This window comes from Rhinatrema bivittatum, chromosome 2, assembly GCF_901001135.1.
Source record: "Rhinatrema bivittatum chromosome 2, aRhiBiv1.1, whole genome shotgun sequence".
Taxonomy (NCBI): Eukaryota; Metazoa; Chordata; class Amphibia; order Gymnophiona; family Rhinatrematidae; genus Rhinatrema; species Rhinatrema bivittatum.
In genome coordinates, this window is record NC_042616.1 from 1,461,940 (window position 1) to 1,487,890 (window position 25,951).

The 25,951-nt window shown below is 43.3% G+C and overlaps 1 protein-coding gene across 2 annotated transcripts in view; it reads left to right on the forward strand.

Annotated features, from left to right (window-relative positions):
- AGAP3 (ArfGAP with GTPase domain, ankyrin repeat and PH domain 3) overlaps positions 1 to 25,951 on the forward strand; it is a 1,011,227-nt gene that overhangs the window by 843,148 nt on the left and 142,128 nt on the right. For both annotated transcript variants that reach the window (XM_029587235.1, XM_029587233.1), the window contains exon 14: positions 22,728 to 22,882. In XM_029587235.1, coding sequence (XP_029443095.1) covers positions 22,728 to 22,882 — 155 coding nt within the window. The remainder of the gene's footprint in view (positions 1 to 22,727; positions 22,883 to 25,951) is intronic.

Below are 25,951 nucleotides of genomic sequence, written 5' to 3' on the forward strand. Positions count from 1 at the left end.
AAAAATAACCCTTGCTGTAGTTACACGATGTTAGGTTCCATATTAGGAGCTACCATCCAAGAAAGAGATCTAGGCGTCATAGTAGATAATACATTGAAATCGTCGGCTCAGTGTGTTGCAGCAGTCAAAAAAGCAAATAGAATGTTAGGAATTATTAGGAAGGGAATGGTTAATAAAACAGAAAATGTCATAATGCCTCTATATCGCTCCTTGGTGAGACCACACCTTGAATACTGTGTACAATTCTGGTCGCCGTATCTCAAAAAAGATATAGTTGCAATGTAGAAGGTACAGAGAAGGGCAACCAAAATGATAAAGGGAATGGAACAGCTCCCCTATGAGGAAAGGCTGAAGAGGCTAGGGCTTTTCAGCTTGGAGAAGAGACGGCTGAGGGGGGATATGATAGAGGTCTTTAAGATCATGAGAGGTCTTGAACGAGTAGATGTGACTCAGTTATTTACACTTTCAAATATTAGAAGGATTAGGGGGCATTCCATGAAGTTAGCAAGTAGCACATTTAAGACTAATCAGAGAAAATTATTTTCCACTCAACGCACAATAAAGCTCTGGAATTTGTTGCCAGAGGATGTGGTTAGTGCAGTTAGTGTAGCTGGGTTCAAAAAAGGTTTGGATAAGTTCTTGGAGGAGAAGTCCATTAACATCTATTAATGAAGTTTACTTAGAGAATAGCCACTGCTATTAATTGCATCAGTAGCATGGGATCTTCTTAGTGTTTGGATAATTGCCAGGTTCTTGTGGCCTGGTTTGGCCTCTGTTGGAAACAGGATGCTGGGCTTGATAGACCCTTGGTCTGACCCAGCATGGCAATTTCTTATGTTCTTATGATATCAGTGCCGGTTCCCAAGCCGGTCACCGACTTGATACTCATCACGTTTGCACTGCTACTGGCTAGAATGGATGCATTAATCTGTGCCCTTCCACCGGTGGATCCGAGGGAGCCAGTGACCCCAATTACTTCTACACTGATACCCTTATCGTCGGATGAAGAAGAAACACCGATCTCCATTCCACCCTCCAGAGTGCTGGCACCGACACGTCCATCGATGTCACCGATTCCATCGGTTCTGCCGTCGATGCCTATAATGCCTCAATCAGTGCCTTCGATGCCTCCTCCGATTCCATCGATGCCTAGGCCTGGACCTTTCAGGATTAGCACCGTTTCTCCCATCTGATGATCCCATGGGAGCTGGTGATGAGCCTTATGATCCCTGGACCGATGACACGTCCCAGCCCACTGATGATCTACCTTCACAGCCTTCTCCTTCTGATGAAAGAAGACGTTCTCCTCCAGAGGATTTATCTTTCATTAATTTTATAAAGGAGATGTCTGAAACAATTCCATTTCAGCTTCATACAGAATAGGACTCCAGGCACAAGATGCTGGAAGTACTCCATTTCATTGATGCTCCTAAGGAAATCATGTCTATTCCAGTACATGAGATCCTTATTGATCTATTGAAAAGAAATTGGGAGCATCCAGGTTCTGTACCTCCTGTCAATCGCAAGACAGATGCTACTTACTTAGTACAGTCAGCTCCTGATTTTCAACGATCCCAGCTAGATTAAACCACACGAACCACACAGAAACCTGCATTCTGCCAACAAAGGACTCCTGGCAATCCCCCCTCCTCCCCCCCCCCCCCCCCCCCATCGCACCACACAACTGACATCAGTATACCGTACTATCTACCTCGCAAGCCCCCAACTCTGGAATACACTACCGACTGAACTAAGACTACAACCCAGCCAGAAAACCTTCAAGAAAGAACTGAAAACATAGCTGTTCACCAAAGCCTACCAAGACTCACACTGACACTAACTTCCCCCTCCCCCACACCATTCTGAAAGATCACAAATATTCATGCTACATGACTATACCTATAATAGAAGCCATGTTCTACATTTATACCTTTGTTACCCTTGAAAATTTAACGTTATACTGTATTTCCTACTAATTTTGTTGGTTAATCCTCTCCTCTTACTCTAGTTAACACCATCCCAGGTATATCACACGAACTAACCCATTCCACTAGTTAAACATTCTGCCTATGATAAATCGCTAGCCATGTTAACCAAATGATAAAATTGTAAACCGTTGTGATGGCAATACCGAACGACGGTATATAAAACTCTATAAATAAATAAATATATAAATAAATAAATCACTCAGTGGTTGTGGAGTCAGCCCAGAAAAGAGCAAGACGGTCCAAACCTCATTCTTCTATACCTCCAGGAAAAGAACAAATGTTCCTGGATGCATTGGGCAGACGTGTATTTCATGGTTCAATGCTAATTTCTCGCATTGCTTCCTACCAATTATACATGACACAGTATAATAGGGCCCTGTTCAAAAAGTTCCAAGATTTTTCTGAATCTCTACCAGAACAATTTAAAGACCAGCTTCATACCCTTGCTCAAAAAGTTCTAGATGCTGGCAAGCATGAGGTCCGTGCTGCATATGACATCTTCGACACTGCAGCAGGAATAAGTGCAAGAAGATGGGCCTGGCTCAATTCTTCAGACCTCAGACCAGAAGTACAGGATAGGTTAGCTGACTTACCCTGTGCTGGTGATAATCTTTTTGGGGAAATGATTCAAGAAACAGTGGCGCAGCTCAAGGGACCACCATGAGACTCTCTGCCAACTCTCCTTAGTACCTTCTGATTACTCTTCCTCTTCCAAGAGATCTTTCAGAAGAGACTCCAAGATGCCTGCCTATAAACCAAGGATATATTACCCTCCAGCTTCCAGAGGTCGTCCCTCTAGGCCTTACCAAAAAGCGCAATTAAGACAACCTCGGACCCAAAAGACACAGGCAGCCCCTCAGCCGGGACCAGTGTCCAGCTTTTGATTCCTTCCTGGAGAGCAGTGCCCAGCCTCTTCCTTCCATACCCGTAGGAGGTCGATTGTGCCACTTCACCAGCATGTGGAACACAATCACGACAGATCAGTGGGTACTAGCTGTAGTGACTCAAGGTTACAACCTCAACTTCCTCACCGTTCCACCGGATTCCCCATCTCGGCTGACGTGGGGAACATCCGACCACTCTCACCTTCTCGATCAGGAGGTTTCCATCCTCCTCGAGTCCCAGGCAATAGAACCAGTACCCTTCTCCCAGCAGGGCCAGGTATTCTATTCCCAGTATTTTCTAATCCCATAAAAATCAGGTGGCGTTCGCCCAATTCTGGACCTTCGCGCCTTAAACAAATTCCTACAAGAGAGAAGTTCAAGATGGTGACCTTGGGTTGTCTACTTCCACTTCTGCAAAGGGAAGACTGCCTCTGCTCTCTAGACCTCCAGGATGCTTACACGCACATCTCAATCACTCCATCACATCACAGATTCCTGCCGTTCCTAGTAAACCCAAAGCACTTCCAGTATCGAGTGTTGCCATTTGGCCTAGCATCTGCCCCACGAGTCTTCACCAAGTATCTCGTCTTTAGTCTGACCCAATATGGCAATTTCTTATGTTCTTAATATCACCTCCCTTTTTCTCCTGAGCATTCCTCTCCCTATGCAGCCAAGCTTCTTTCTGGCTTGCCATCACCTTATCCATCTGTTTGGCCACCTTGAGATCATTAAATATGATCATCCCAGATTGTGCTCTTTTGTGCTTATAAGAATTTCACTCCTTGGGTGGATACCGTGCCTTTGGATTTTTGCATCCAAAATGCATATATCTGCATTATTTTATCATTAAATCTTAGCTGCCAGATTCTAAACTATTCCTCAAACTTCACTAGATCATACCTTATGTTTTTCACACCTTCCTAGCCTTTTTCCCTGCTTCAGATTTTGGTATCTGCAAAAAGATAAATCTTTCCTGATAGTCCTTCCATAATTATCACTTATAAAAATGTTGAAAAAAACTAGTCCAAGGACCAGTCCCTGCTGCACATCATTACTAACCCCACTTTCCTCAGAGTAAGCTCCCATTTACCACTACCCTTTTTCACTTCCCACTCAAACAATTCTAACCCAGTCACTCCTATAGGGCCCATACCAAGCGTGCTCAGTTTATTTATAAGTCATCTATGCAGTGAAAGGCACAGGTGACTTATAAATAAACATGTTAAAGACCTTACTGCAAGCCAAGTACACAACATCTAATGTTCTTCCGTGATCCAACTCTCTGATCACATACTCAAAGAAATTGATCAGATTTGTCTGATAAGATTTACCTCCGGTAAAACCATGCTGTCTTGGATCTTGTAATCTGTTGAATTCCAGAAATTACAGTATCCTCCGTTTCAGCAGCAATTCCATTAATTTGCTCATCACAGAGATAAAACTAAGCAGCTTAGAGTTTACAGCTTCCTCCTTTCTTCCACTTTTCTGAACAGGAACCACATTTGCTTGTCTCCAGCCCTCTGGAACTACTCCTGACTCTAAAGAAGCATTGAAAAGGTCGCCAGTGGAGCTGCCAGAACTTCTCAAAGTTCCCTTAGTACCCTTGGATGTATCCAAGTTTGTCTCATCACTTTATCTACCTTACATAAATACATAAGGCTTGCCATACTGCATCAGATCAAGGGTCCACCAAGCCCAGCATCCTGTTTCCAACAGTGGCCAATCCAGGTCACAGGTACCCGGCAGGATTCCTAAATTACATAAGAACATAAGAAATTGCTATGCTGGGTCAGATCAAAGGTCCATCAAGCCCAGCATCCTGATTCCAACAGTGGCCAATCCAGGTCACAGGTACCCGGCAGGATTCCTAAATTACATAAGAACATAAGAAATTGCCATGCTGGGTCAGATCAAAGGTCCATCAAGCCCAGCATCCTGATTCCAACAGTGGCCAATCCAGGTCACAGGTACCCGGCAGGATTCCTAAATTACATAAGAACATAAGAAATTGCCATGCTGGGTCAGACCAAGGGTCCATCAAGCCCAGCATCCTGATTCCAACAGTGGCCAATCCAGGTCACAGGTACCCGGCAGGATTCCTAAATTGCATAAGAACATAAGAAATTGCCATGCTGGGTCAGATCAAAGGTCCAACAAGCCAGCATCCTGATTCCAACAGTGGCCAATCCAGGTCACAGGTACCCGGCAGGATTCCTAAATTACATAAGAACATAAGAAATTGCCATGCTGGGTCAGATCAAAGGTCCATCAAGCCCAGCATCCTGTTTCCAACAGTGGCCAATCCAGGTCACAGGTACCCGGCAGGATTCCTAAATTACATAAGAACATAAGAAATTGCCATGCTGGGTCAGATCAAAGGTCCATCAAGCCCAGCATCCTGTTTCCAACAGTGGCCAATCCAGGTCACAGGTACCCGGCAGGATTCCTAAATTACATAAGAACATAAGACCATGCTGGGTCAGATCAAAGGTCCATCAAGCCCAGCATCCTGTTTCCAACAGTGGCCAATCCAGGTCACAGGTACCCGGCAGGATTCCTAAATTACATAAGAACATAAGAAATTGCCATGCTGGGTCAGACTAAAGGTCCATTAAGCCCATCATCCTGATTCCAACAGTGGCCAATCCAGGTCACAGGTACCCAGCAGGATTCCTAAATTACATAAGAACATAAGAAATTGCCATGCTGGGTCGGATGAAGGGTCCATCAAGCCCAGCATCCTGATTCCAACAGTGGCCAATCCAGGTCACAGGTACCCGGCAGGATTCCTAAATTACATAAGAACATAACAAATTGCCATGCTGGGTCAGATCAAGGGTCCATCAAGCCCAGCATCCTGTTTCCAACAGTGGCCAATCCAGGTCACAGATACCCGGCAGGATCCCAAGGGGTAGAAAGATTCCAAGCTGCTTATCCCAAGAACAAGTAGTGGATTTCTGCAATTCCACCTTAATAATGGTTAATGGGCTTTTCCTCCATGAACTTGTCCAAACCTTCTTTAAATGCAGCTATACTAATAGATTTTACCACATCTCTGGCAACAAATTCCAGAACTTAATTATGCATTGAGTAAAAAAATATTTTCTGTTATTAGTTTTAAACGTATTACCCAGTAACTTCATTGTGTGTCTCCTGGTATTTGCACTTTTAAAAAGAGTAAACAACTGATTAACGTTTACTCGTTTCATTCCACTCATTATTTTTTAGGCCTCTATCATATCTCCTCTCAGCCGTCTCTTCTCCCAAGCTAAAGAATCCTAACCTCTTTAGCCTTTCTGCATAGAGGAACTGTTCCATCTCTTTTATTATTCTGGTCGCCCTTCTTTGTTTTCCTTCTCTGTTTTCCTTTTCTAATTATATAATATCTATCTTGAGATTTGGTGACCAGAACTGAACACTATATTCAAGATGGGGTTGCACCATGGAGTGATACCAGAGGCAATATGATATTCTCTGTTTTATTCTGTTTTATTCTCCATTCCTTTCCTAATAATCCCCAGCATTCTGTTTGCTTTCTTGACTCTGCTTCATACTGAGCTGAAGATTTCAATGTATTTTCAACAATCCTTTTCCTTGAGTGGTGACTCCTAATGTGGAACCTTGCATTTTGTAGCTATAATTTGGGTTACTCTTCCCTAGGTGCATCATTTTGTACTTCTCTAAATTAAATTTCATTTGCCATTTGCATACCCAATCTCCCAGTTTTGTAATGTACTCTTGCAATTTCTCACAATCCTCTTGTGATTTGGCAACTTTGAATAGTTTTGCGTTATCAGCATATTTGATCAACTGACATGTTGTCCCTATTTCCAGGTCATTTACAAATATATTGAAAAAAGCATCGGTCCCAGAACAGATCCCTGGGGTCTCCACTATTCACCTTTCTCCATTGGGAAAATTCACCATTTAGACCTACTCTCGGTTTTCTATCTTTTAACCAGTGGGCAATCCACAGAAGGACACTGCCTCTTATCACATGACTTTCTAATTTCCTAAGAAGTCTCTCATGAGGGACTTTGTTTAATGCTTTCTGGAAATCCAGACACACGATATCAAGTGGCTCACCTTTATCCACATGTTTATTTACACCCTCAAAATAATGTAACATATTGGTGATGCAAGACTTCCCTTGGGTAAATCCATGTTGGCTTTTTCCCATTAAACTATGCATATCTATATGTTCAGCAATTTTGTTCTTTATGATAGTTTCTGTAAGAACATAAGATAGGCCATACTAGGTCAGACAAGGGTCCATCAAGCCCAGCATCCTATTTCCAGCAGTGGCCAATCCAAGTCACAAGTACCTGGCAAGTACTGAAACATTAAATAAATCTCAAGCTACTATTGCTTATTCATTTCTATCAGTTGATGGATTTTTCCTCTAGGAACTTATCCAAACCTTTTTTAAACCCTGTTACACTAACTACCTTAATCACATCCTCTGACAATGAATTCCAGAGCTTAACTATGCACTGAGTGAAAAATAATTTTCTGCGATTTGTTTTGTATGAGCTACTTGCTAAGTTCATGGAGTACCCCCTAGTCGTCCTATTATCTGTTGGAAGAAGGATCCAACAGAAGAAAATAGGATAAAGCATAAACATTGGCAAGTTAAATGTAAGACATTGATAAGACAGGCTAAGAGAGAATTTGAAAAGAAGTTGGCTGTAGAGGCAAAAACTCACAGTAAAAACTTTTTAAAATATATCCGAAGCAGAAAGCCTGTGAGGGAGTCAGTTGGACCGTTAGATGATCTAGGGGTTAAAGGGGCACTTAGAGAAGATAAGGCCATCGCGGAAAGATTAAATGATTTCTTTGCTTCGGTGTTTACTGAAGAGGATGTTGGGGAGGTACCCGTAATGGAGAAGGTTTTCATGGGTAATGATTCAGATGGACTAAATCAAATCACGGTGAACCTAGAAGATGTGGTAGGCCTGATTGACAAACTGAAGAGTAGTAAATCACCTGGACCAGATGGTATACACCCCAGAGTTCTGAAGGAACTAAAAAAATGAAATTTCAGCCCTATTAGTAAAAATTTGTAACTTATCATTAAAATCATCCATTGTACCTGAAGACTGGAGGATAGCAAATGTAACCCCAATATTTAAGAAGGGCTCCAGGGGCGATCCGGGAAACTACAGACCGGTTAGCCTGACTTCAGTGCCAGGAAAAATAGTGGAAAGTGTTCTAAACATCAAAATCACAGAACATATAGAAAGACATGGTTTAATGGAACAAAGTCAGCATTGCTTACCCAGGGCAAGTCTTGCCTCACAAATCTGCTTCACTTTTTGAAGGAGTTAATAAACATGTGGATAAAGGTGAACCGGTAGATATAGTATACTTGGATTTTCAGAAGGCGTTTGACAAAGTTCCTCATGAGAGGCTTCTAGGAAAAGTAAAAAGTCATGGGATAGGTGGCGATGTCCTTTCGTGGATTGCAAACTGGCTAAAAGACAGGAAACAGAGAGTAGGATTAAATGGGCAGTTTTCTCAGTGGAAGGGCGATGACAGTGGAGTGCCTCAGGGATCTGTATTGGGACCCTTACTTTTCATTATATTTATAAATGATCTGGAAAGAAATACGACGAGTGAGGTAATCAAATTTGCAGATGACACAAAATTGTTCAGAGTAGTTAAATCACAAGCAGATTGTGATAAATTGCAGTAAGACCTTGTGAGACTGGAAAATTGGGCATCTAAATGGCAGATGAAATTTAATGTGGACAAGTGCAAGGTGATGCATATAGGGAAAAATAACCCATGCTATAATTACACAATGTTAGGTTCCATATTAGGTGCTACAACCCAAGAAAGAGATCTAGGTGTCATAGTGGATAACACATTGAAATCGTCGGTACAGTGTGCTGCGGCAGTCAAAAAAGCAAACAGAATGTTGGGAATTATTAGAAAGGGAATGGCGAATAAAACGGAAAATGTCATAATGCCTCTGTATTGCTCCATGGTGAGACCGCACCTTGAATACTGTGTACAATTCTGGTCGTTGCATCTCAAAAAAGATATAATTGCGATGGAGAAGGTACAGAGAAGGGCAACCAAAATGATAAGGGAAATGGAACGACTCCCCTATGAGGAAAGACTGAAGAGGTTAGGACTTTTCAGCTTGGAGAAGAGACGACTGAGGGGGGATATGATAGAGGTGTTTAAAATCATGACAGGTGTAGAACGGGTAGATGTGAATCGGTTATTTACTCTTTCGGATAATAGAAAGACTAGGGGGCACTCCATGAAGTTAGCATGGGGCACATTTAAAACTAATCGGAGAAAGTTCTTTTTTACTCAACGCACAATTAAACTCTGGAATTTGTTGCCAGAGGATGTGGTTAGTTCAGTTAGTATAGCTGTGTTTAAAAAAGGATTGGATAAGTTCTTGGAGGAGAAGTCCATTACCTGCTATTAAGTTCACTTAGGGGGTCATTTTCAAAGGAGTTACGCATGTAAATGTGACATACTATCGTAGCAATTTTCAAAAGCTATTTACTCGAGTAAAGTGCACTTACTTGAGTAAATCCTATGGACAATTCAATGGCATATATTGTAGCAATTTTGAAAAGCCCACTTACTTGAGTAAAGTGTATTTACTCGAGCAAAAACCAGTTTTGCTCGAGTAAATGCTTTTTAAAATCTACCCCTTAGAGAATAGCCACTGCCATTAGCAGTGGTTACATGGAATAGACTTAGTTTTTGGGTACTTGCCAGGTTCTTGTGGCCTGGATTGGCTGCTGTTGGAATCAGGATGCTGGGCTTGATGGACCCTTGGTCTGACCCAGTGTGGCATTTTCTTATCTGAGAGAGTAAATAACCGATGTACATTAACTTGTTCAAATCCTTTCATGATTTTGTAGACCTCTATCTTATCTCCCCTCAACTGAACAGTCCTAACTTCCTTAGCCTTATCTCATAGGGCAGCCATTCCATGCCCCTTATCATTTTGATCACACTTCTCTGCACTTTCTCCAGTGCAACTATATTTCTTTATTTGTTTGTTGAGTTTTATATACCGTCATTCGGTAAAGCCATCACAACGGTTTACAAAGTTCAAATTGCAAGACTTTTAACAGTTGAGCAAAAGGCATAACAGGAAGCATATTAAACAAAAAGACATTCAGTTGCAAAGATATTAACTGGAACTTGCACAATGGATTGCAGTAAGGGGTGCACAAAGGGGAGAGCCCCTTTGGCATGCCCCTTTGATGCACAGTGTGCGGCGCCTGGTGGCAAGGCGCCATTCAACAGTCGGTGCTGCCCTTGATGACGTCGGGGGGGCGGGGCTCCCGATCGGGTCTCTCTCTCTCTCATCGCCATTCCCTTTCATTTCTTGATGTTGTTCTCCTTTTCTTTTCTTTTGAGATGCGGTGACCAGAATTGTACACAGTATTCAAGGTGCAGTCTCACCATGGAGCGATACAGAGGCATTATGACATTTTCCGTTTTATTCACCATTCCCTTCCTAATAATTCCCAACATTCTGTTTGATTGTCACAGCACACTGAGCCGAAGAACTCAATGTATTATCCACTATGACGCCTAGATCTCTTTCCTGGGTGGTACTCCTAAAATAGAACCTAACATTGTCAGGCCGATTCAGTAAAGCCCACGGGAGAGCGGACGAACACTCGCTCTCTCAGCGCACGCACCAGCCACTCGCTGGTGCGCACGATTCAGTATGCAAATTAGGTGGTGCGGTAGAAACAGGCAAATGGAGGCGCTAGGGACACTAGCGCGTCCATAGTGCCTACTTTTAGCCCGGAGCAGCAGCTGTCAACGGGTTTGACAGCCGATGCTCAATTTTGCCAGCTTCGGTTCTCGAGCCCGCTGACAGCCACGGGCTAGGAAACCAGACGCCTTCAAAATTGAGCGTCCGGTTTTCGGCCCGACAGCTGCCGGCCCATTTTAAATTTTTTTTTTTTTTTTTTAAACTTTTTTTACACTTTGGGACCTCCAACTTAATATCGCCATGATATTAAGTCGGAGGGTGCACAGAAAAGCAGTTTTTACTGCTTTTCTGTGCACTTTCCCAGTGCCGGCAGAAACTAGCGCCTACCTTTGGTTAGGCGCTAATTTCTTAAAGTAAAATGTGCGGCTTGGCTGCACATTTTATTTACTGTATCGCGCGGGCATTCCTAATAGGGCCATCAACATGCATTTGCCTGTTGAGGGCGCTATTAGGTGCCGTGGGTTGGATGCACGTTTTCCTCCCCTTACTGAATTAAGGGGTAAGGGAAACGCGCGTCCAAGGGCAGGTTAACAGTGCGCTTCGTCGGAGCGCACTGCTCTGTATCGGCCTGTGTGTAACTATAGCAAGGGTTAATTTTCCCTATATGCAACACCTTGCACTTGTCCACATTAAATTTCATCTGCCATTTGGAAGCCCAATCTTCCAGTCTCACAAGGTCCTCCTGCAATTTATCACAGTCTGCTTGTGATTTAACTACTCTGAATAATTTTGTGTCATCCGTAAATTTGATCACTTCGCTCGTCGTATTCCTTTCCAGATCATTTATAAATATATTAAAAAGCATTGGTCCAAATACAGATCCCTGAAGCATTCCACTGTTTACCTTTTTCCACTGTGAAAGCTGACCATTTAATCCTATTCTCTGTTTTCTGTTTTTTAACCAGCTTGCAATCCACAAAAGGACTTTGCATCCTATCCCATGACTTTTTAGTTTTCTTAGAAGCCTCTCATGCAGGACTTAGTCACATTCCTTCTGAAAATCCAAATACACTACATCTACTGGTTCAGCTTTGTCCACATGTTTATTCAACACTTCAAAAAAAATATAGGATATTTGTGACACAAGACTTCCTTTGAGTAAATTCATGCTGGTTGTGTCCCATTAAACCATGTCTTTCTAAATTTATTTTTATTTATTTTAGTTTTTTCTATACCTGCATTCGTGAGAGTATCACATCATGCCGGTTTACAATAAACAGTGGGGTGATAACAGGAACACTGAACGTAACATAAAATAGTTACAGTTACAATAAAACAAGGATAAGTACAACTAGGAGCAAGAAGAAAAATGATAGGAACTTTAACATAGTATATTAACCGAAGTATGACTGGGTACATTACAAAGAATTATGTGATTTACAATGACTTGTTCATTTGAACAAATTGCAGTTTTTTACATATGGGTAGTGATCAGAAGTAATGGTTTTCTGCATACGGGTAGAGATCAGAAGTAATGGTTTTCTGCATACGTGTAGTGCTTTCTAATGTTTTCTAATTTTATTCTTTATAACAATTTCCATTATTTTTCTCAGCACTGAAGTCAGGCTCACTGGTCTATAGTTTCTGATCTGTCCTGGAGCCCTTTTTAAATATTGGGGTTACATTGACCATCTTTTAATGTTCAGGTACACAGATGAGTTTGATAGGTTACAAATTAATTGAAATAGGTCTGAACTTTCTTTTTTTGTTCTTTCAGAACCCTGGGGTGTATACCATCTGGTTCAGATGATTTAGTTCTCTTCAATTTGTCAATCTGGCCTACCACATCTACTAGGTTCACTGTGATTTGGTTCAGTTCATCTGAATCATCACCCTTGAAAACAGTCTCTGGATGGGTATCTCCTCAACATCCTCTTTAGTAAACACCGAAGCAAAGAAATCGTTTAATCTTTCCACAATGGTCTTATCTTGCCTAAGTGCCCCTTTAAGCCCTAAATCATCTAACGGTTCAGCCGACTCTCTCGCAGGCTTTCTGCATCAGATATATTTTTGAAGGGGTTAATAAATATGTAGATATAGGTGAGCCAGTAGATGTAGTGTTCTCTCAACCTAGCTTGAATGTTACCCAGGTAGAGAGTCCATCAAGCTAGGTTGAGAGAACTTTGTACAAATCTCATCTTTGTGTGAGTTTCCTCACTCTGAAGGAAATCAAATCTTCACAAGAGTGTACTGTTCTGTTCGTGTGTCTCACTCGGCATGTCAAAGTGGCCCCTATACTACTACCTAAACCTCACCTCAAGTTACTAGGTGGGCCTCCTATAGAGATATAAATAGCTAACTACTAGAAGGACCTTATAGCTAGGTGCACTCTCTTTCTCTCTCTCTCTCTCTCTCCTTCCCCCTCCTCCCAGTGGTTGCAGGTAGCAACTGCAATAATTGTGGTATTACCACAAAGTGCGAAAAAGTTATCGCACTTTGCGGTAATACCTACGCGAAGCGCTAAGGTAGCACATATTTCGATAAATAGGCTATTATCATAAAACACACCCCTCTTCCTATCGCATGTGATAGTTTGTTGAATCTAGCCCTTAGTTTTCCTCATCTTGGAATAAATCACTGCTTGATGGGACGGTCTCTCTTATTTATTTTATTTTTATTTATTTATTTTTAATTTTTATAGACCGAAGTTCTTGTAGGAACTACAAATCAATCCGGTTTACATACAACTTTTAAATGCCCAAAAAGAGTAGTGGGCTTTACATAGAACAGTTGAACAATAAAACAGGTAACAATAGAACTAACAATAATGATGGAACAAATAGAATAGATAACCAATTAAACATAGTAATATAGTAATAAATATTATATAGAAAATAAATATAAAAGAGATAGAGTAAATAAATATAAAAATATAAATATAAAAATATAAAAGAGATAGAGAAAATAAATATAAAAGAGATAGAGTAAATGGAGTGTGACTTGTAGCAACCCCACTCTTCTTAGGAGTGGGGTTGCTACAAGTTATCAGAGTTAGGAGTGGCTCCTTCTTGCCAGGGTTCAAATCCCACTGCCGCTCCTTGTGACCTTGGTAAATTCACTTCACCCTCCATTGCCTCAGGTACAAACTTAGGACATAATTTTCAAAGAATTTACAAGTGCAAATGTATCATACTATCATAATTTTCAAAAGCCATTTATGTGCTTCTGGGGTAATTTCAAAGGAGTTACGTGCGTAAGTGTAACACTATCGCAGCAGTTTTCAAAAGCCCATTGACTCGAGTAAAACCCAGTTTTAAGCAAGTAAATGCTTTTTAAAATTACTCCTGAGATTGTGACCCTCTGGGGACAGGGAAATCCCTACAGTACCTGAATGTAATCCACTTTGAAGTGGCTCAGAGGCAGAATAGAAATTGTAACTAAATGAATGGGAGTGGCTGCTTTCTTTGGGCTGCCGTGAGTGATCAGAGACAGGGATGCCCTTATTTCTGAAGGTTACTCTTTGAGATGAGCGGCTGCCTTCTTTGGGCTGCCGTGAGTGATCAGAGACAGGGATGGCCTTATTTCTGAAGGTTACTCTTTGAGGTGAGCGGCTGCTTTCTTTGGGCTGCCGTGAGTGATCAGAGACAGGGATGGCCTTATTTCTGAAGGTTACTCTTTGAGGTGAGCGGCTGCCTTCTTTGGGCTGCCGTGAGTGATCAGAGACAGGGATGGCCTTATTTCTGAAGGTTACTCTTTGAGATGAGCGGCTGCTTTCTTTGGGCTGCCGTGAGTGATCAGAGACAGGGATGGCCTTATTTCTGAAGGTTACTCTTTGAGATGAGCGGCTTCTTTCTTTGGGCTGCCGTGAGTGATCAGAGACAGGGATGGCCTTATTTCTGAAGGTTACTCTTGGAGATGAGCGGCTGCTTTCTTTGGGTTACTCTTTGAGATGGGAGTAGCTCTTTTCTTTGGGTTGCTGTGAGAGTTGTGACACTTTTTCTGGAGATTGTGGAGGAAATGAATGAAGATCTGCTTCCATTTCTGAAGTCTGGAACTTTGAAAGGTTTTTTAAAAGAATGATCTGATTTGTGATTGCTTCCAACCCCTGTTGCAGGATGTGTACTTTAATAGAAAGTACCCTGCTATCTTCAGTTTTGCATTTGGCTCACTGCTTTTAATAGAGTGCTTGGAAGTGCACATTATGTAAATGAGCATGCTATTTGCATAACCCTAATTAGGTAATTACAAATCATTTTGCTATGAGCTGAAGCATGTGCTGTGACATAAAAGGCTTTATTATTCATTCCATTCAAGCTCTGCTTATTTAAGTAATTTGCTCTACTAACTACTTAACTTGAGCAATAAAAGGAGGCAGCTTTCCCTGTGCCGTCAATCCTGGAACATGCCGTATCAGTGGTACAGTGCCAGCATGTGCAATCAGTCCCCGCTCACACTGTCAGCCGTACAGTGCCAGCTTATATTCACACTGTGCTCACACTGTAAGTGAAATAGTGTCAGTGTACAGTCGCTACCTGCTCACACTGTTAGTGGTACTGTGCCTGCTTATATTCACACCCTGCTCACACTCCAGGGTAGCATTCTCTGAAATGCTCCCTGTTCCACGTGCAGGTCACCAGAGGCAGGTAGAGCTTCAGAGTCTCAATGCGTGGATGAGACGACGGTGCAAGGAAGAGGGATTCAGTTTTGCTAGGAACTGGGGAACCTTTTGGGGAAGGGGGAGTCTCTTTTGAAGGGATGGTCTCCATCTTAACCAGGGTGGACCAGACAGCTGGCGCTAACCTTTAAAAAGGAGATAGAGCAGCTTTTAAACTAGAACAAAGGGGACAGCCGACAGTCGCTCAGCAGCGCATGGTTTGGAGAGAGGTATCTTCAAAGGATACTAATGATGCATTAGAATTAGGGCATCCCAACAGTGAGGTTCCAATAATAAGAAAAGTAGTCCAAGTGCCTGTAACTAAAAACTCACCTGAGCTAAAAAATTCCAACTTATCCCTATCAATTAAAAAGCAGAAGGAAAACAAACTTTGAAACATTTATATGCTAATGCCAGGAGTCTAAGAAGTAAGATGGGAGAATTAGAATGTACAGCAGTGAATGACGACATAGACTTAATTGGCATTTTTATTTATTTATCTATTTATTTATGAACTTTTAATATACCGACATTCGTAGGGCACATCACGCCAGTTTACAATTAACTCAAAGAAGGGAAAGTTACATTTAACGGGGGTAGGGGGAGGGGAGCAGGCGAGAAAAGGGAGAAGAAGGGCTGGGAACGAGAGGCTTAGTAAAACTATTGTAATTCCCTTCTGATTGGTCTTCCATTCATAAGCATCAAACCTCTGCAGATTCTTCAGAATGCAGCAGCTAGAATTTTAGCTGGAACAAAAAAATATGATCACATCACTCCAATACTAGTGTCGCTTCACTGGCTTCCAATTAAATCTCGAATTGATTATAAGATCCTGACCATCATTCACAAATTAGTGAATGCTGATCACCATAAACATACTGGTTTAAAAGTCACTCCACAAATTACCAAAAAAATCTTCGATCTAATAACACTTCTTGTCTAAATATTCTTCCCATCAAAGATGCTCGACTATCATCCACTAGAAATAGAGCTTTCTCCATTGTTTGTCCAAAAAATGGAACTCTCTACCACTTTATTTGAGAACTCAAACCAATATCAAAAAGTTCAAGAAAGATCTAAAAACTTTCCTTTTTCATACAGTCTACATTAATGATCATCTATATCAACAATCCATCTACAATCAACTCAACCAACCAAACCCAGGCACGAAAGAAAAAGTATCTACAACTAGCATCAACCATATTCATTACAATTCGGAACTTATAAGAAGTAATGATAGAATCCCTCCTTTATGATAAATTAATACTATTACTGTTACTTCCCTTTTTTCCCTTTTCCTCTCTTTTTCACCCCACCATCTTCCCCTTCCTTCCATTCCCCCCCCCCCCCCCCCCATTGTTACTTTTTGTAACTATGTATAATTTATCTGTTTTTGTTTGACTTTGTAAACCGTTATGATGGCTGAACCGAATGACGGTATATAAAAATGAATGAATGAATAAATAAATAAGATACTGAAACAAAGATAAGAAAAGAAAGTGGAGAGGAACCAACATAACTAAAAAAAACTTACTATATTTACATCATGGGAGGGTATATAAAGAACTGGACTGTATATATAAAAGTAATGTAGGGTGAATTTTGCAAATCAGGGAGGGCAATGTCTAGGTTTGGTTACAGTCCGGGTAAGCCTGTTTGAACAGCCATGTCTTGATGCCTTTCTTAAAGTTGCGTAGGGACGGTTCGAGACAGAGATCGGTGGGGAGGGAGTTCCAGAGGGTGGGGCCAGCAATGGAGAAGGCTCTTTCTCTGGTAAGGGTAAGGTGTGCAGTTTTAAGGGATGGGGTGTGTAGGGTACCTGCAAGGGAGGTTCTGGTGGGGCGGTTGGAGGAGCGGAAACGAGGCAGTTTTTCGAGCCGGAAGGGTTGTCTTTGTAGAGCATATTGTGAAGGATGGTGAGAGTTTTGTATTGAATGTGGTAAGGAATGGGAAGCCAGTGCAGATCCTTTAATATGGGGGTGATGTGGTCCCTTTTATGGGTGTTAGTTAGGATTCTCGCCATTGAGTTCTGGAGTATTTGCAAAGGTTTGATAGTAGAAGATGGGAGGCCTAAGAGGAGGGAGTTGCAGTAGTCCAATTTAGATAGAATGGTCGTTTGCAGAACTATGTGGAAATCCTGGGTGTGGAGGAGGGGCTTAAGTTTTTTCAGGACATGGAGTTTGTAAAAGCCCCCCTTTAAATGAGAGTTAATGTGGGGTTTAAAGTTAAGGTACTGATCTAGTATGACGCCTAAATCTCTTACGGAGTGCAGTGGGGTACGAGTTGAGGCGGAGTTACGAGGGGTGGAAATAGATGAGTGTTCTGGTTGATTAGAGATGATGAGGATTTCTGTTTTGGAGGCATTTAGTGCAAGGTGGAGGTTAGATAGTAGGGAGTTGATAGAGACTAGGCAAGATTCCCAGAATTGCAGAGATTCCGTGATGGTTTTTTGAATGGGGATCAGGATTTGTACATCATCTGCGAACAGGAAGAACTTTAGACCTAGGTCAGAGAGTAGGTGACAGAGTGGTAAAAGATAAATATTGAATAGTGTGGAGGATAATGAGGATCCTCGGGGAACACCTTGCATAAGGGGGATGTGCGAGGATTCAGACTTATCAATTTTTACTAAGTATTCTCTGTGGGAGAGAGAGGATGAAAACCATGATAGTGCTGTGTCTGAGATGCCTATCTCTGCCAGGCGGGAAAGGAGGATTTGGTGGTTGACAGTATTGAAGGCTGCCGAGATGTCTAGGAGGACAAGTAAATATGATTTGCCTTGGTCCATGCCCTTGCGGATGGTGTCTGTCATTGCTAGCAAGAGGTTTTCAGTATTACGACCTTTGCGGAAACCAAATTGTGATGGGTGTAGGATATTGTGGTCTTCAAGGAAGTCGGTGAGTTGCTTGTTGACTACCTTTTCAAGGATTTTGGAGATGAAAGGCAGGTTGGATATTGGCCGGTAGTTCGTTGGGTCGGTGGGGTCGAGGGTGGGTTTTTTGAGGAGGGGCTTGATGACTGCAAGTTTGAGGGAGTCTGGGACTTTACCAAAAGTAAGGGAGCAATTTACTAAGTCCGCTATGGGTTTTGCAATGGCAGTAGGGATGGAGAGGAGGGTTTTCAAAGGGATAATGTCTGAAATGTGTGAGGCTGGTTTCATCTTTTTCAGGATGGATTCAATCTCCAGGGTTGATGTAAGGTCGAGAGACCCAAAATTCACTCCATTGTAATTAGGGTGTGGAGAGGAGGCGGAGGGATTGATGGGGAAGCGAAGGAGAATATTGGTAATCTTGTTCAGGAAAAACTTAGCTAGTTCTTCACATTTATCTTTGGTGTTTTCTTCTTGGGAAGTGGGAGGGGTGGTCTTTGTAAGATCTGCGACATATGAGAAGAGAGCTTTTGCGTTGAATTGATAGTCATGAATTTTAGCTGAGTAGAAATCCCGTTTGGCTTGGAGAGTGGCTTGACGGTAGGTGTGCAGCATGTTATTGTAAGCTGTTTTGAGTACGGGGGAGGGTTGTCTACGCCAGGTACGTTCTTTAGATCTGAGGTCTTGTTTTATCTTTTTTAGTTCAGTGGTGTACCAGGGTTTTCTATCTGTTCATGACAGGGGTATTTCTTTATGGATTATGGGGCAGATTTCATCGGCTACAGAGGTGGTGATGGTATTCCAGGAGTGTAGGGCAGCATCTGGATTGGTAATGTCAAGGTTCTTGGCTGCTTTGTTAAAAGCTAGTGTGAGGTCCTCAGAGGAGCAGGGTTTGCGGAAGGAGATTGTCTTGGGGTGTGTGAGTGAAGCTGGCAGGATGGTATTGGTGGAGAGTTGGGCGTTAATGAGGAAGTGGTCGGACCAGGGGATGGGGGTGACTATGGGGGTATTGGAAGCTGTAATGTGGGAGATAACAAAGAGGAGGTCGAGGGCGTGACCTGCTTTATGGGTAGGCACAGATATAAGCTGTCTGAAGCCCAAGGCCTTGAGGGAGTCAAGGAGGATTTCACAGGCAGGTGAGACAGGGAGGGATATCCACATGGAGATTGAAGTCTCCAAGTATAATTGCAGGGGTGTCGGGTTTAAGATTGTCTACTAGATATTCAATGATAGGGGAAGGGTCATGTTCGAGTAGGCCTGGAGGGGCATAAATGAGACAGACCTGCAGAGAGTTGGATTTAAATAGCCCAACTTCTAATCTAGGGGGGAGGGGGATTTGGGGCTTGAGGTTGACGTATTTTCTGGCAGCCAAGAGTAAACCTCCGCCTCTTTTTTTAGGTCTCGGGATGGAGAAGATGTCGTAAGTTTGTATGGGGAGCTGGTTGAGGAAGACATGTTCTGAATCCTTTAGCAAGGATTCAGTAATAGCACAGATATCAGGATTGGAGTCTGTGAGCAGATCATGGAGGATGGGTGCTTTTTTGAGAATGGATTGCGCATTGAATAAAGAGATAGCTAGTGTAGCTAGACCTAGAAATTGGGTGAGGGGTGAAATCATGATGGGCACTAATGATTTGCGAGGACTGGAAAGGTGTGAGTTAGCAGGGTGACTTTTGCGCATGGAGGGGTGGTGTAAGATGGAAATGGTCAGGCGACACATTTCGAATAAAATAAAATGAGCAGAAATAATAGGGGGTAGTGTATAAGAAGTCTGCAGGGAATGCGGGAGCAAGTTAGTGGGCGGAACGGGATTAGCAATAATGCAGGTAACAGTGCGGAGGACTACAACAGTAACAGTGCGGTCAGTATGCAATACTGCAGGTAACAGTAGCCGTGCGGATAACAGTGCAATGCTGCAGGTAACAGTGCGGAAGACTACAACTAAGAGACTGAACTTAAATAAGTCTATCACAGGTGGTAATAAACTACAGATGACAGAGCTATTATCAGGCAAAAACAAACAAAAGGATTTCAGCTAAGAAATCAGATAACATAACTGGCTAGACTGTGTCAAAAGTGGTGGTTATTACTAGGGGTTAATGCGACGTAAAGGGTACAGTGGCGATCACTCTGATAGATTGTTGTAAGTTACTTGTTGGGGGCAAGATGTGGTTCTTGCTGTGGGCAGAAGGTAGAAAAGAATGGATTCTGGTGGGTCATGGTTGTGGTGCAGGTGATGCGCAGAGAAAAGTTCGAGGAGTCGATCGTCAGTGCAGCAGTGTCGTTTGAAGGCTTCTGCACAGGGGGTTCTGCAAAGGGACGCACCAAGGGGCAGGCTCCTTGGTCGCGCTCCTTTGGCACATGACGCCATGGGGGTGAGGGACCTTTAAAGGCCTCTCGGGCGCAGGGATGATGTCGTCGGTGGGCGCCTGGCCTCCGATAGGCCGGGGGGCGCGGCTTCAGGCATCGGCAGCGTCAGGGGGGGGGAGGAGAGGCCCTTAACCCGCTGCAAGGAGGTGCGCCGTCCAAGAGGGAGTCCGCGGTGAAGAAGAGGGCTCCGATGTGAGTGTGGGGCCTTTAAAGGCCTCTCGGGCGCAGGGATGACATCGTCGGTGGGTGCTTTGGTCTCGGTTAGGCCAGGGGACGCGGCTTCGGTCGTCGGCAGCGTCAGGGGGGAAGGAGAGGCCCCCTATTAGTAAAAATGTGTAACCTATCATTAAAATCATCCATTGTACCTGAAGACTGGAGGATAGCTAATGTAACCCCCATATTTAAAAAGGTCTCCAGGGGAGATCCGGGAAATTACAGACCGGTTAGGCTGACTTTAGTGCCAGGAAAAATAGTGGAAAGTGTTCTAAACATCAAAATCACAGAACATATAGAAAGACATGGTTTAATGGAACAAAGTCAGCTTGGCTTTACCCAAGGAAAGTCTTGCCTCACAAATCTGCTTCACTTTTTTGAAGGAGTTAATAAACATGTGGATAAAGGTGAACCTGTAGATGTAGTGTACTTGGATTTTCAGAAAGCATTTGACAAAGTTCCTCATGAGAGGCTTCTAGAAAAATAAAAAGTCATGGGATAGATGGCAATGTCCTTTTGTGGATTACAAACTGGCTAAAAGACAGGAAACAGAGAGTAGGATTAAATGGACAATTTTCTCAGTGGAAGGGAGTGGGCAGTGAAGTGCCTCAGGGATCTGTATTGGGACCCTTACTTTTCAATATATTTATAAATGATCTGGAAAGAAATACGACGAGTGAGGTAATCAGATTTGCAGATGATACAAAATTGTTCAGAGTAGTTAAATCACAAGCAGATTGTGATAAATTGCAGAAAGACCTTGTGAGCCTGGAAAATTGGGCATCGAAATGGCAGATGAAATTTAATGTGGATAAGTGCAAGATGATGCATATAGGGAAAAATAACCCATGCTATAGTTACACAATGTTGGGTTCCATATTAGGTGCTACAACCCAAGAAAGAGATCTAGGTGTCATAGTGGATAACACATTGAAATCGTCGGTGCAGTGTGCTGCGGCAGTCAAAAAAGCAAACAGAATGTTGGGAATTATTAGAAAAGGAATGATGAATAAAACGGAAAATGTCATAATGCCTCTGTATCGCTCCATGGTGAGACCGCACCTTGAATTCTGTGTACAATTCTGGTCACCGCATCTCAAAAAAGATATAATTGCGATGGAGAAGGTACAGAGAAGGGCTACCAAAATGATAAGGGGAATGGAACAACTCCCCTATGATGCAAGACTAAAGAGGTTAGGACTTTTCAGCTTGGAGAAGAGACGACTGAGGGGGGGATATGATAGAGGTGTTTAAAATCATGAGAGGTCTAGAACGGGTAGATGTGAATCGGTTATTTACTCTTTCGGATAGTAGAAAGATTAGGGGGCACTCCATGAAGTTAGCATGGGGCACATTTAAAACTAATCGGAGAAAGTTCTTTTTTACTCAACGCACAATTAAACTCTGGAATTTGTTGCCAGAGGATGTGGTTAGTGCAGTTAGTATAGCTGTGTTTAAAAAAGGATTGGATAAGTTCTTGGAGGAGAAGTCCATTACCTGCTATTAAGTTCACTTAGAGAATAGCCACTGCCATTAGCAATGGTTACATGGAATAGACTTAGTTTTTGGGTACTTGCCAGGTTCTTATGGCCTGGATTGGCCACTATTGGAAACAGGATGCTGGGCTTGATGGACCCTTGGTCTGACCCAGTATGGCATTTTCTTATGTTCTTATGTTCTTAAGGAACTGAAGTAATAAATTTCGGGCTAACAAGGTACCGGGAAGGTGAAGAACTAAATTTTATACATATAGAAAACTAAGTAATTATATACAAACTAAGTAAATGTACACATATAATGATCTAAGTCAGTGAAAACAGATGGATGAAGTCATTGAGGGTAGCAACAAGGGGAAGCTATTACTAGCAACAGTAACATGGAATAGACTGTTTTTGGGTACTTGCCAGGTTATTAAGGCCTGGATTGGCCACTGTTGGAATCAGGATGCTGGGCTTGATGGACCCTTGGTCTGACCCAGTATGGCATGCTCTTATGTTCTTCTTATGTTCTTTTGTACCTACTAGTTATGTCTTCTTCTCTTTTCCAGAACACGAAGAATCGTTTGAGTTCGTCATTGTGTCCCTGACTGGACAGACTTGGCACTTTGAGGCCTCTGTGTATGAGGAGAGAGAGCTGTGGGTCCAAGCTATTGAAAGCCAGATATTTGCAAGTTTACAGTCCTGTGAAAGCTCCAAAAATAAGGTATGTTAGCTATCACCATGCCTTCATTCATCAAGCTGCCCCATATCTGAACACAGAACATGTCCGCATCAGCATGCTCATTCCCTAAAGCACAAGGTGAACCCAGCAACTAAAGCAGAATTTGCCCTCCTTGGTACTTCTTTCCTCTAATCAAATATAATAACATAGTAAAAGATGGCAGATAAAGATCATGTATTTTCCCAGGACAAGCAGGATGGTAGTCCTCACAGATGAGTGACATTATCAGATGGACCCCTGTCACGGAACACTTTTGTCAAAGTTTCTAGAACTTTGGCTAGCACACTGAGTGTGCCACCAACCCCGTGGCCACACGGGGTCCCCCTTCAGTCTCTTTTTTTCTGCGCAGCGGTTGCCTCGCGGTTACTGGAGCTCTGTGAGAATTTTTTTTCCTCACACTATACCTCACGGCATAATTCAAAGCTTTCACAAAATGTTTCCCCGCTCTGGGATCCCCCGTCGCGCACCGATTCCTCCAACATCCAGTAAGTTCATTTTGCACTTTTTGCGGTTGGTTCCTGGCTGTCCACCTCCCGGTGACCATCAGTCACCGACCACATGCCGCCTCTTTTTATCATGGCAACCAGTATTCGGAAGTGCCCAGAATGTCCGCAGACTATGTCCATAATGGACCCACACGATGTCTGTGTCCTGTGTTTCGGACCTTTCCATGATGTCCATCGGTGTCCCAGCTATGCTCAATCACCCCCAAAGGCCAGCGTGCCCGCCTGGACAAAATGGAGCATTTGTTTGGTTCCAAGCAATCTGCTCCATCGACTCCGGTGCAGGTGCATCGAGTCATGAGGATCAAACTGACTTGGGACCTTGCCCATCAAAACCCCACCAAGAAGACAGAGGAGAGATTGAAGAATCTAAATATGTACACCCTGGAGGAAAGGAGGAGCAGAGGCGATATGATACAGACTTTCAGATACTTGAAAGGTTTTAATGATCCAAAGACAACGACAAACCTTTTCCGTAGGAAAAAAATCAGCAGAACCAGGGGTCACGATTTGAAGCTCCAGGGAGGAAGATTCAGAACCAATGTTAGGAAGTATTTCTTCACGGAGAGGGTGGTGGATGCCTGGAATGCCCTTCCGGAGGATGTGGTGAAGACCAGAACTGTGAAGGACTTCAAAGGGGCGTGGGATAAACACTGTGGATCCATAAAGTCAAGAGGCCGCCAATGAAGAGTGGGTGACTCGCCAGAATGATGGCTACTGCCTGGAGTCAATACCCTTATTAAATAAACATACACATGCTTACTGTGACTCCAACATCGCTCTAAGCTTCAACAGCAAGAGGAAATGTGGAATAAAGGATCTGCACTCACAAAGGGGGCAGTAGCTGGCTTGTTACGGTGGTTACTACCCCAAACCAAATAAGCCTGTTACTTCAATTTCTATGCATATACAGCAGAGCTCTCTGCTTCAACGGCAGGGGAGAAGAAAAAAGGGTTCGCACTCACAAAGCGGGGAGTAGCTGGCTTGTTACGGCGGTTACTACCCCAAACCAAATGTGCCTGATACTTCACTTTCGATGCATATCCAGCATGGCTCTCTGCTTCAACGGCAGGGGAGAAGAAAAACAACCAATAAGGGCTGTATAACATAGTCTGAGTAAAACAAATAAACATGGGTGCAGATTGCTTATTGCGGCGGTTACTACCCCTACTACCCCTAACTTATCAAGCTTGATATTTCACTTGGATGCAGCTCCATCACTGCTCTCTACATTAATGGTGGGGGTGGAAGGGAAATAGAACCAAGAGCTAAGAGAAACAGATAAGTATGAGAGAAAAAAGTGTGTGAAGCTTGCTGGGCAGACTGGATGGGCCGTTTGGTCTTCTTCTGCCGTCACTTCTATGTTTCTATGAGAGGGAAACTGTTCCTCACCAACATCGAGTCAATCGAAGACTTCAGCATTGTCATCCTCGGACCGGGCCAAGCACCGTGGGAAGCATCAATAGTTGTCACTGTCCAGTGCAGGCACCGACACCGTAGGGGCATTGACCTTGGCCGAACCCAGGGCGTTCCCCACTGATATCGGTGCCTCCGGGGACCCCGTGGACGCTTCGGCGATGCCCAGCCTGCCTCCCACTCCGGGGTAGGTTTTCTCCATATCCTCATTTCAAGAGGAGTTGGACCATGTTGTCCAACAGGCAGTGCTTAATGCCCTTCGGGGCCCCCATGCCGGCATCGAAACCGGCACCCTCTATGTTGGCGCCTCTCCCGGACAGGCTGGACGTGCTGCTTGGTGCCTTACTGATGCAACCCATGCCGGCGGGCCCCTTGGTGCCCTGCCAACCAACGGTGCTGATCATGCGCACATTAGTACATCCATCCCCTAAACTTAATCATATGTCCATCAGCACATCTGGGCTCTACGTTAGACCTTGCTCCCATCAGCATATCCATGCCCTGAAACAAATTGTTCGCCCATGAGCACTTCCATGCCCTAAAGCTCCATTTGTGCCCATCAGCACAGCCCTGCCCTAAAGCTGATCATGCGCCCACTAGTACATCTGTACCCCAAAGCAGATCATGTGTCCATCAGCACATCTATTCCTTAAACCTAATCATACACCTGACAGCATATCTAATCATGTGCCCATCAGCATATCCCCTCTTTAAAGCTGGTCATATGCCCATCAGCTTATCCATTCCCTAAAGCAGTTGGTGTCCATCAGCACATCCATGCCCTAAAGCTGATCTTGCCCCTTCAGCAGATCCCTGCCCTAAAGCTGATCATGTGCTCAACAGCATAACCATCCGCTAAAGCATATAAATTGCTTATCAGCACATCCGTGCCTTAAAGCTTATCATGCGCCCATCACACATCTGTGCCCTAAAATTTATCATGTGCCCATCAGCACATCCCTGCCTAAACCTGATTGGGCATGTATGAGCACATTCCTGCGTGAAGCAAATTGTGTGCCCATCAATACATCCATCCGCTAAAGTACTTAATGCGCCCATCAAGTACTTTGATATGCCCTAAACCTGTCATATGTCCATCAGCACATCCATCCCCTAAAGTTGATTCTGCACC